The following is a 13,157-nucleotide window of genomic DNA, read 5'->3' as shown; positions in this document are numbered from 1 at the left end:
ATACCTAATAAAATGTTTACAATGAATACTTGGTAGCTTCTTTAAATATCAAAAAATTTCCCGCCTTAATATTTGAAACTTTGAAATGTTTTCAAAGTACCACGAAACTTATAGTTTGGCCAATTTTTCATAAAACTTTGCGACTCTATTTTTCTTCGTACTAAAGATTCTTCAATTTGTAAACTACTGTACTTTACAACGTAAGTCAAATATTTGATTCAAGACGTCCAATTCTTCGTTCCGGTTCGGCGTTCAACTGTTTTTTCCGGTTCGGGAGTTCGCCGTTTCAGTATTCATAAAATACAAGGTAAAGATGGTAGTTCCGATGGCAGATGAAGCGGGTGACAAGTTAGTAAGAAATACAATTTAATTTTCTGCAAATACTACCACGATTTATTCCTATTCACTTATCTGGCATAATTTTTCTAGTCGGTTGAAAAACTAACCTCAAAAACGCTCGGACCCACAAGTGTTTCCAGCCTCCCAGTTTTTATCATTGCCACCCTTTCTTCTCCAACTCTTTTTGCATAAAAACCTAATAACCCAGTCCGCCAAAAATTCTTTTCTGGATTCATCAATATTTGAGTGAAAGTCAGCTTCTCTTTTTTGTATAGACAAGGATTATTATTCAAATTTCTCAGGTGCATTATAGTCGCCCCACTTGACGCATTAGTCTTTTTATTCAAAGTTTACATTAACGATTTCACGACAGTCAAGATATTAAGTTAATACGGTTCTTGGATTCTAATGGTTATGATAATTAAATGGAAACTGCCTGAATTAGAGATGTCTTTGTGTTCATACAAATTGTGGAAGAGTCCTGATTTCAGTCCAGTTATTACATAACAAGAGAAACAATTCGTGACAGAAATCCCTGTTCTGACCCATGATACTTGGGAGCAATCAAGTGCTTTATATGTGTATATATATATATGCACAAATATAAGAAATAAATAAGTTCGTCACGGAGGATAGCACGCATTTTCTATAATGACAATAGATTGTCATTAATTGGCACCAGTAAAAGATTTTGAAGAAAACAGAAAGTCATTCTGAAAGCAGCATCCATTTTCGTTTTAATTATAATCTATGTCTTTTTAACCTGAACTACAATCTTAACAAATTAATCCTGCTTCCGATTGATATATTTGATTAATTTCTCACAGGTTTTTCTTTTTAAACTGAAGGAATCGATGGAGAATCTCTCATGAAATGTTTTGTTTGTAGGGATGGAAATGTCGCTATTATTAGGGAGATTTATGACAGTGAAAATGCCAACGAAACGTTCGAATATGAGCTGGAGAGAGCTTTGGAATCGGAGTGCAGTTTGATTGTGATAGAACCTTCAAAATTAGGAGATGAAACTTCAAGGTGGATAACTGTAGGAAACTGCCTTCACAAAACAGCAGCATTGTCAGGCGCAGCTGCAGTTTTGGCAGGTAATCAAATATCAATAGAAAAATTTACTTCTTGACAATTTTAAGTACTCTAAATTAAAAAAAAAACGCTTTAAAAAAGTAAACAGGATGGCGAGTTGACCGGGAATTTAATTTTAAAACCCGGTAGCTTAATTCTGTTCGTAGAAAAATTCAAGTTTTCATTATTCTAATAATTTTTTTCAATTTAGAAAAGTGACTCGCCTCTTCTAAATTTTAGATAAAGAAAGTACGTCAATCTGTTTTAGGGTAGAAGCAGTATTTCGGAGAAGAAATATTTCTGAATTTTAATTTAAAAAATTGTACGTTCCGAATTCATCTTTTTTAGTTAAAAATTCAACTACTTGGTTAAAATAAATTGTTAAAAAATATAAAATAATAAGTTGAAAATAAGTTGTTTTGGTTTAAGATTCATTTCAATTTTTCATTTTTGGGGAAAATTGAACTATTTGGTTGAATATCGATATTTTGCATGTAAACATTAAACTCTTTGTTTGAAAATTCATGTACTTCTTGAATTTTTCATTTCTTTTTTTGGAGAAAATTAATCTTTATTTTTAAACATTAATCTTTTTGGCATAGAACCCACTATTCCTCGTCATTTTAGTTCAAAAATCATCAGTTTGGCTAAAAAATAATTTCTTTAACCGAAAATTTAACTTCCATTTTTAATTGAAAACCCAACTAACTTGCTAAAAACAATTTTTTGGGCTAGAAAATTATATTTTACTTTGAAACTCAATCTTCTTGTTTAAAAATTCTTCTTTTCGGTTAAAAATTCAAGTATTCCAGTCAAATATTAATCATCTTAATTGAAAATTTATGTTTTAGTTTGCAAATAACATTATTTGATTGAGAGTTAAACTCTTGTTTTTAAAATTAATTTCTTTGGTTAAAACATGAGCTGTTTGATTGTAAAACTGGTTTTTTTCTTTGGATATTTTTTAGTTGAAACCCCTTTTTCTAAACTATAAATGTAACAATTACTCCAGTCAAATATTCAATTATTCTAATCGAAGCTTTATTATTTTGCTTAAAAATCAATCCTTTTGTTTTAAAATTCAACTATACAATTTTATTTGAAAATTCATCACTCTGTTTAAAAATGTATATATTTTTTTAAGTTAGTTCTTTTGGTTGAGTTATTTTTTATTTGAAACTAATTTTTTAACTAAAAATTAGCTTATTCCAATTCAAATATACATAGCTGTAATTCAAGACTTAACTGTTTGGTTAAACACTCATTTTTTAACTTGAAATTCTATTATTTAAGTTTCGGTTGACAATTGATCTTTTTTAGTAAAAGTGAATATTTTGTTTGAAAATTCATCAGTTCCGTTGTAAATTATTGTTTTAACTGAGAATCTATCTATTCCATTTTTGGTTGAAAATCGATATTTTTTAGTTTGAAATTCAACTATTTGATTGAAAATGTATCTTTTTTATTTAAAAAATCCACTATTGGGTTGAGACTTGATAAATTTTGTTGAAAAATCTTCTTTTTTAATTAAAAATTCGTCTTGTTGGAAATTAAATATTTTTACTTAAAAAGTTATGAATTTGAAGCCGTTTAAATGTAATTAAATAGAATAGCCACATCAATTTTACCCGAATGTGCATTGTATAAGAAGATAAAAGCAAAATTTATTTTAATTAATATCGAAATTAATTGACAAAGATTGCAATAATTTTTCAAAAATTCCATAAATTATCTAAGCCAACTTTTTTTCTTCGACCGAAAGAAGAGAAAAAAAGTTCAGATTTTAAAATTTGAGATTTCACAAAAATTTTGGATAGATTTAAAACATTTCATTTAAAGATTTGACAAAGGCTGCAATATTTTTAATTTAATTTAATATTTTAATGATTTATATTTCAAATATTTTGAAAAAATTTTGGATAGGTTTAAAAGATTTCATAAAGACTTCACCAGGATTTTAATTATTTCTAAAAGTTTTCATAGATTTCAAATGTTTCCCAAAGTTTTTAGGGTGATTTTTAATATTTCAAAAAGACTTCTATTATTTCAAAAGGATTTCAGATATATTTAAAAGATTTCAATGATTTTCCAAAGATTTAAAAGTTTTTACAGAGATTTCAAATGTGTCAGAAAGATTTCAGATATATTTCAAAGATTTTTCAATGATTTCAGATAGAACGAAATTACCAATGATTTTACAAAGATTTCAATTATTTCGCAAAGATTTCTAGAGAATTCACAAAAACTTCCATCAAGTCTCCAAGAATTCAATAATTTCATAAAAATTACCGAATATTTCAAAAATGTTTAAAATATTTCGCAAAGATTTTTAAAGAATTTCCAAAGATTTAAAAGCTTTCAATGATTTTCGAAAGTTTTAAATTATTTCACAAATACTACCAAACATTTCGAATATTTTGAAAAGACTTTCAAAAATTTTAAAACATTTGACAAAGTTGCAATGATTTCCCGAAGATTTCGTAAAGATTTTATAAAAATTTCAAAGATTTTGAAAAGATTTTAGATAGATTTAGAGAATTTTACAAATATTTATATTATTTCACAAAGATTTGACATATATTTTAAAGATTGAACAAAAATTTCCAATAATTCGCAAAGTTTGCAAATAATTTTTAAAGATTGCAATGATTTTCCAACGATTCGAATAGATTTAAAAGAGTTTACAAAGATTTCGGTTTCGGATAGGGAAAGGTTTTAGATAGATTTATAAGATTTCACAAAGACTTCTATTATTTCACAAAGAATTCAAATATATTTAAAAGATTGAACAAAGCAAGAAAGAATTAAAATATTTCCAGATCTTACGATATTTGTTGTTTAAAAACAATTTTTCTTGAAAATTTGTCTTTTTGACTTAAAAATTCATATTTTGTAGTAAAAATATTGGATCTTTCTTAGATAAAAATGCAACTGTTTTGTCGAAAATTTAACTATTTCCTAGGAAAATTACTTTTTATTTAAAATTCGAATTTTTGTGTTGAAACGTCAATTGAAATCTTTTTTGATGAAAATTCCACTCTTTTTTTGAAAATTTATCTTTTTGATTAAAAATTCACCTGTCCTGGTAGAATTTTTATTTTTCTTGGACAAGAATGCAACTTTCTTGGTTGAATATGTAACAATCTGGTTAAAAAGTTATAATTTGTTGTTAAAAATTCGGCTACTTAGAAAATTAACTTGGTGTTTGCAATTCTTATTTTGATGTTGGATGAAAATTTAAATATTCAAAATTTTTTTTTTTAATTCATCTGTTTTAGAAGAAAATACATCTTTCTTGAATAAAAATATAACTGTTTGGTTGAAAATTCAAAAATTTTGTTGAAAAAGTCATACTTCTCGGTTGCAAATTCTGCTGTTTTGTGAAAAAATTAACTAAGTCGTTGAAAATTTACTTTTTGTTTAAATTTAATATTTTGGTGTTAACACCATGGGCGTTGAAAAGATGACTGAAATTTTTTCTGGATGGAAATTCATTTTTTTTTTAGAAATTTTGTTCGTTAATTAAAAATTCATCTACTTTATGAAAAATTTAATATGTCATAGATAAAAATGAAACTGCTTGGTTGAAAATTAAACTATTTTGTTGAAAGGTCATACTTCTCGGTTGAAAATTCTAGTGTGCTGTTTAAAATTTATATTTTGGTGTTGAAAAATGAACTGAAATCTTTTCTGGATAAGAGCACAACTTTTTTTTAAATTGTCGTTTTCTATTAAAAATACACCTTTTTTAGTACAAATTTCATCTTTCTTTGATAAAAATGCAACTATTAGGTAGAGAATTCAGATATTTTGTTAAAAATGCATCCTTTTCCTTTGGAAAAATTCGTCTGTTTGGGTTGAAAACTCGATTTTTTTCGTAGAAACTTATTTTGTGTTAAAAAATTCATTTTGATCTTGAAAAGTCAACTGGAATATTATTTGGATAAAAATTCAATTTTTTTCGTAGAAACTTATTTCTTGTTTTAAAATGCAGGTTTTGATTGTGAAAAGTCAACTGAAATCTTTTTCAACTGAAAATTCAACAATATTTTTGAAAATTTATCTGTTTGATTAAAAAATTCATATGTTTTAGTAGAACTTTTTTAAAAAGAAAATTAAACTTTTTGGTTAAAAATTATTATTCTTTCCTAGAGTATTCAACTATTTTGTTTGAAAGATTTAGTGTAATCAGTTTGTTAAGAAATAATTTTTTTATTATTTATATTTTTAGTTGAGAATTCATCTCGGTGGTTGAAAGTTGGATTATTTTATTGAAAATTAATGTTATTTTAATTGAAATTTCAACTACTTGGGTAAAATTTAAGCTACACTGTTAAAAATTTATTTTATTTTGTTGAAAATTTAAGTACTTCGTTAAAAAGTCATCTTTTATTGGGAATGGTTAAACTGCTATACGCCACCTGGCGACGAAAATCCGAACTAGAATGAATAGATACGATTTTAAAGATGCAGTTTAATCTGTGCATAAAAGTGTTTACACGAGTTTTTCGCGGAGTTTAAAGTATTTATTAGACACTAAAAATAAGTTTTTATCGGAAACGAAGGATTTTAGATGCAATTTGCATCTTATCCAATGAAAAAATACATTTTTTGCACAAATTATCTTGCTAAAAAAAATTATTGTACTATTTATTGTGATTTTCAACATATTATAAATCTAAACGGACTTACTTTGAATAAAAAATGAACACAAAGTAAATTTTTATTAACGTATACATGGAATATTTACTATTTAAAAATCTGATCTAAAAGTTAGGTTAGAGACATCATATTACAATTTCAATCATCTATGATTCGTATTCTTAGCATAACCTGGATAAAATTGGTCCCTACATACTTTAATTAAAGTTTATTTAATCTTACAATGCATTGCAACTTACATAAAATAGTAAAATAATTGATTTTTGTTTTAAACGTTTTTGACGAAAATGTGTTTTTTCGCTGTATCATATGGCAATTCGATCTAAAACGATTTGTTTTTTATGAAGATTTGTTTTCAGTATTCAATCATTGTTTTAACCTTCACAACAGAATTTTAAAAACACTTTTGTGCAAAAATTAAAATACATTTTTAAGATTTTACCTACTCTTTCTGGTTCCAGTTTTCGGCACCAGGTGGCGAAATGGTCGACCATCATTCCCAATTAGAGTTCTTAGCCGGTTATATTACTTTGAGAACGATAACGAGAATGATAATATAACCGAGAAATAAATTCTCTTAAAATTTCAGGATTTATTTTAATTAATAGAAAATTGCATTTTTTCGTTAACTTTTCAGTTTAAAATTCAACTTTTTCTTAAGGTTTGTCTTTTTATTTTAAAGTTCACCTGCTTTAGCAGAAATTATATCTTTTTTTTTTTGTTAAAAATGCCACTGTTTGGTTAGAAATTCAGCTATTACACTTTTTTCATGAAAACTTAACTATTTCGTAGAAAATTTACGTTTTGTTTAATATTTATATTTTGGCGTTAAAAAATGAACTGAAATATTTTCTGGATGAAAGTTCCACTTATAAAAAAATTTGTTTTTCATTACAAATTCATCCTTTTTTGTTGAAAAATGCGTATTTTTCGATTGAAAATCAAATTTTTTTCTTAGAAACTTATTTTTTTTTTTGTTACAAAAATTAAATTTTTCATGTTACTGAGTTAACTGGAATCTTTTTTGGACAAAAACTTAATTTTTTTTTGTAATAAAAAATTCTTCTGCTTTAAGATAAATTTCATATTTTTTTAATGAAAATGCAACTATTTGCGACAGAATTCAACAATTTTGTTAAGAAGTCACATTGTTTGGTTAAAAATTAGTCTTTTTGGATTGAAAATTAATTTTTTTTGTAGAAAATTATTTCTTATTTAAAAATTAATAGTTTGATCGTGAAAACTCGACTAAAATCTTTTTCGACAGAAAATTCAACTATTTTTTTTAACATTTATCTGTTTGATTTAAAACTTTATGTGGTATCGAAGAAAGTTAATTTTTTTATGAAAATTCAACATTTTGGTTTTTATTGAAGGCCTATGTCTGGTTGAAAATTTAATTGTTTAGTGGAAAATACTTCTTTTTTTTTAGAATTCATTTTACATACTTTTTGTTTGAAATTTGATAAACTAGATAGATTAGATAAACTTTTATTTGTTTTTTGATTGAAAAATCTTTGTTTCCGCTTATAAAATATTCTATGTTAAAAATTTTTAGAAGGGAGAAATGCTGGTATTTGAATATTAATTATTTGAAATTAAAAATTAGTGAAAGAAAAATGAGAGAACTTTGAAAATGTCACGCGTCCAAGTATTCCGGGAGTAGGAAATGTCTGAGCTAAATAATAATTTATATTCAATCGTTGATATAACCTAAACAATAAAAATATTGTTTAAAATCATAAATTTTTTAATTCTCTTAAATTCTTTAAAATCTCCTAATTCTGTCATACTCTCTGTTATATAACCTGAACCTAGATTCTCGGAAATTTAAGAACTTTATTTCCAATAGTAGAAAATACATTTTTTGTTTAAAAAAAATTAATAAATTTGAGAATTTTATTTTTTTATCCGAAATACTGTTTTATTCTGTTTATTAAAGATTCTATGTTGAAAGTATTGAAAGATTAAAATTCTATTATTTGAATATTAATGATAAATCAAAATGAAGAATTAGTCAAGGAAAAATAAGGTAATTTTAAAAATAAAGTTCCCGGACACCCTGTCTAATTCTAATAGCAATAACTAGAAAAAGATTTATGGAAACTAAAAATATATATATTGTATAAAATTAAATCTAAAATCCTATTTAACGTCCAATAATGAACTTAATGTGCAGAATTCCTGAAAATAAAACCGAGAATCTAACGACCAAATTAGGACAACCACCATATTTGTTCCTCGTGCCACCTGGAAAAAGCAACAAATTTTTCCTTAAAAAGAATTCTTTTTTTTTTTCAAAGAGGAAAGAAAATTGAGAAGGCAACCAAATTTCATTTTTCTTTTTTATTTTGGTCAAAAAAAAAGAAGAATTCATTTCTTTTTTAGGAAAAATCGGTAGCTTTATTCAGATTGCAATAGGAACATTTTGTGGTGGTTGTCCAAATTGGGTCGATAGATTCTGAGTTTTATTTTCAAGAAGCCGAAAATGCACGACTCGAACTTCGGTTTTCTAAGGTTTTCTGCTGCACGATGATAGCCGATTTGAAAGCTTCGGTACACTATTTTGTTGAAAAGAATTGAAGCTTTTTTTTAATTATTTATTTTATTAAAAATTCATTTTTTTGCAGAAAACTAATTGTTTTAGTCAAAGTTGAACTAATTCTATTAAAAGTTAGTCAACTAGTAATTAATATTAATATAATATTTTATAGTTATAATATTAACATCAATAATATATCTGATATGTATATATATATTAGTAGAATTAAACTTTCGACTAAAACAATTAGTTTTCTGCAAAAAAATGAATTTTTTATAAAATACATAATTTAAAAAATTTCAATTGTTTTCAACAAAATAGTTGAATCTTGTACAAAAGAAATTTATTTTCCACAAAAACTAATTTTGTATACAAAAAATTAATGTTTAACCATAGGTAAATTTTCAACAAAAAGAGCAATTTTCTACCAAGAAAGACGCGTATTTAATAAAATACAAAAAATTTCAACTAAAATGCTCGCTTTTCAACGAAACATAGAATAGTTAAATTTGTAGTTATAAAAAAATTAATTTTTAACCAAAAACAAAAAGAATTTTATAAGAAATAGTTAAATTTTCAGAAAACAGTTTTTTTCAACTAAACTGATCAATTATCAATACTAAATTTCTAACAAATTAGTTCCACTTTCAACCAGAAAAGATGAAAAATCGTTAAAATTATTTGAAATCGCATTTTTAAATACTCTCAAATATTGTAATTCCTTCAAAATATTTTGACATACCTTGAACTTTTAAAAAAATATTTTTAAAGTACTTTGGAATTTCAAAAAGAAAACACTGCTAAAGTGTTCAAAATTCTTCGAAATTCCTTAAAATTATAAAAATAAGTTGAAAATTCTTTGTCATTTTTTAAAACATAGTCAAATATTTTTAGTATTTTAAAATCTCTTGACATTTCTTAAAGCTCTTGAAAATTCTTTGATATTTAAAAAATATTTAAAATCCTTTAAAATCTCATACTAAATTATAGAAATCAATTCAAATTCCTTAGAATATTAGATAATTCTATCAAATTTTACAAATCCTTCAAAAAATTTTGAAATACCTAGAATCTTTTTTTTATTTATTTTATTTTTTTTATTTTTATGATTTAAAAGAATTTCAAATAATTAAAAAAAAAATTAGAAGGGTTATTTAAAAAAATTCCAAAGTACTTTAGAAATCTTAAACAAAGTTCTAAGATATTTCAAAAGATTTTGAAGGATTTGAAGCATTTGAGAGAATTTGAAAAGATTCCAAAGAATTTTCAATTGATTTTAATAATTTAGTATGAGATTTTAAAAGATTTGAAATATTTCAGGTTATTTTTAAAATTTAAAGATATTTTCAAGAGCTTAAAAAAATGTCAAAAGATTTCAAAAGATTTTTAAGGATTTTAAATATTTGAGGATGTTTTAAAAGATGTCCAGGAATTTTAAATTTATTTTTATACTTAAAAAGAATTTCATTTGATTAAAAAAAATTTAGAAGGGTGGTTTTTAAAAATTCCAAAGTACTTTAGAAATCTTGAAAAAAGTTTTAGGTATTTCAAAAGATTTTAAAGGATTTGAAAAATTTGAGTGAATTTTAAAAGATTCCAAGGAATTTTCAATTGATTGCAGAAATTTAATATGAGATTTTAAAGGGTTTAAAACATTCCAGGGTATTTTTAAAATTTAAAGATATTTGCAAGAGCTTTAAAAACTTTCAAGAGATTTCAAAAGATTTTTAAGGATGTTAAATATTTGAGGACGTTTTAAAAGATGTTAAGGAATTTTCAATTTATTTTCATAACTCAAAGAAAGTTTAAAGAATTAAAAGAAATGTACAAGGGTTATTTTAAAACATTCCAAAGATTTTGAAGGATTTGAAGTTTTTTTTAAAGATTCCAAGGAATTTTCAATTGATTACAGTAATTTAATATGAGATTTTAAATAATTGATATATTTTAATAGATTCCAAGGCATTTTCAATTGATTTCAATAATTTAGTATCAGATTTTAAAGGGTTTAAAATATTTTAGGGTATTTTTAAAATTGCAAGCAATTTTCAAGAGCTTTGAAAAATTTAAAGAAATTTTAAAGAATTTTAAATATTTTATGATATTTTAAAACATTCCAAGGAATTTTGAGTTAATTTCAATAATTTAAAGCGATTTTTTCATCTTTTATGGTTGAAAATGGAAATACTTTGTTAACAATTTAGTTTTTTTGTTGTTGATGATTGATCAATTTAGTTGGAAAAATTTGTTTTCTAAATATTTAACTATTTTGTAGAAAATTCGTGTTGTTTTTGGTTAACAATTAATTTTTTTATAACTACAAATTTAACTATTCTATGTTTCGTTGAAAAGTGAGCATTTTAGTTGAAATTTTTTGTATTTTATTAAATACACGTCTTTCTTGGTAGAAAATTACTCTTTTTGTTGAAAATTTAACTATGGTTAAACATTCATGTTTTGTATAGAAAATTAGTCTCAGTGGAAAATAAATTTCTTTTGTGCAACATTCATGCATTTTATTGAAAATGCCTTTTTTATTATACAATTCAGCTTTTAGTATGAAAATTAAACTTTTTGTTTAAAAATTGAACTATTATGTACACTAGTAATTTATATAATACAATATTTTATAGTTATAATATTAAAATCAATTATATATATATCAGAATTATTTTTTTTGTTGTTTCAAAATGGCGGACCCAAATATAAAAAAAACGTGGTTTTTTTAAATGCTCTCCAGGTATACGGTTTTTCAGATGAAAAAAATAATGAGAAACCCTAGAATATTGTTCAATTTGATATTTTTGGTGTTGCTGGCAATAAGTAAACTACTAAAATGCTAATTTCAAAATAACGATTTACAAATGGCGGCCGAAAATACATTTTTTAATCTGTATGTAATGTTTGTTTTAATATCGTAATATCGTTTTAAAGTTCGTTTTAAAAACCTATTTTCAATAATCTTTATTAATATTATTTAAAAAATAACAATAGCGAGTCCAATATGGTGAATAAAAAAATGTTGTATAATAACAAGAACAACGCCAGCTCAGTCTTTTGAACTCTTCTGTGACCATAAGATTTTTTATCCACGAAATATATAAACCCGATATAGTTTTAAGGGTTTGGGGTATAGTCGATTTCAAATTTGCCATTAGTTTTACAAAATTAATTTGTTTAAACAATTCGTTTAAACAAATTATTGCGTTATCAACTAATTTTGCCAAACAAATACCAGTATCAGATGGAATGGAAGAAGTTAATTTTAGAATAGTTCTTTTATGTCTTCAATTAGGATTTTGAATAAAAAATTAATAAATAATTAATTTTGTAAATTTAATAAAACTGCTTATGTTCATAAGAAAAGCACAGAAAATACAAATACTGCATCAATTATTTAAGGGGGTTTTGAGTACGCCTGATCCAAACATGCGTTTATTTTTAAAAATTATTTTGTTTATACAAATTATTGCATAAACAACATTTTTGGAATAAAAAATGTCAGAATTAGATTCTATGTCAAAAATTACGTACGACATAGTATTTAAACTAATGGTATATTTAAACGCATTGCATTAACGTTTCGTATAACATATTCAATTACTTATAAGAGAGATTGTACAACTCTCCGCATTCCATCAGGTTTAGACTGTCATGAATATTATTTATGCCTGCGTTTTTGTTTTAATTTTTATAATTTTTAATTTAATTTTTTTTTTAATTTTTCGTTTTTTTGCGATTTTTTAATTTTTTCTTAATTAATTTTTTTCTTATATGTTTTTTAAACTTCTGAAGTTGAGAATGTAAGTGCTTCAAATTGCTTCGATGCGTTTAAATATGCTATTAGTTTCAATACTATGTCGTACGTAATTTTTGACATAGAATCTAATTCTGACATTTTTTATTCCAAAAATGTTGTTTATGCAATAATTTGTTTAAACTAAATAAGTTTGCAAAACTAATCGCATGTTTGGATTAAGCGTACTCAAAACCCCGCTAAATATCTCCAAAATTAGTCAAAAACGCAATAATTTGTTTAAACAAATTTTTTAAACAAATTCATTTTGAAAAAGTAATGGCAAATTTGAAATCAGCGATGCCTGAAACCCTTAACACTATGTCTAGTTTACATAGTTCGTATATAAAAAATCTTATGGTCACAGAAGAGTTTAAAAGCCTTAGTTGTCGTTGCTCTTGTTATCATACAACATTTATTTATCCGCCATATTCGACTCAATATTGATATTTTCAAAATAATAATAATAAGGATTATTTAAAGTCGATTTTAAAACCGAACATTAATACGATATTAATATAGTAATACGAACATTACATATAAATTAAAAAAACTTATTTTTTGGCCACTATTTTAAATCCGCCATTTTGAAATTTAGCATTTTAGTAGGTTATTCATTGCTGGGATACCAAAAATATCAAATTGAATAATAATCTTTGGTTCATCGGTGTTTTCTTTCACCTTAAAAATGGTATACCTGGAGAGCATGTAAAATTGGTGGCCCGATTGACATGGAATTGC

At 24.6% G+C, this 13,157-nt stretch overlaps 1 protein-coding gene across 1 annotated transcript in view; it reads left to right on the top strand.

Annotated features, from left to right (window-relative positions):
* The first annotated feature begins 283 nt into the window (after positions 1-283).
* LOC117178256 (transmembrane protein 11, mitochondrial) overlaps positions 284-13,157 on the top strand; it is a 15,048-nt gene continuing 2,174 nt past the window's right edge. Inside the window, exons 1-2 of the mRNA XM_033369605.1 lie at positions 284-348; positions 1,228-1,439. Coding sequence (XP_033225496.1) covers positions 314-348; positions 1,228-1,439 — 247 coding nt within the window. The 5' untranslated portion in view covers positions 284-313. The remainder of the gene's footprint in view (positions 349-1,227; positions 1,440-13,157) is intronic.

Source organism: Belonocnema kinseyi, chromosome 8, assembly GCF_010883055.1.
Source record: "Belonocnema kinseyi isolate 2016_QV_RU_SX_M_011 chromosome 8, B_treatae_v1, whole genome shotgun sequence".
In the NCBI taxonomy this organism is placed as follows: domain Eukaryota; kingdom Metazoa; phylum Arthropoda; class Insecta; order Hymenoptera; family Cynipidae; genus Belonocnema; species Belonocnema kinseyi.
Note: the sequence above shows the minus strand (reverse complement) of the source record. Positions and strands in the feature narration are given on the sequence as shown.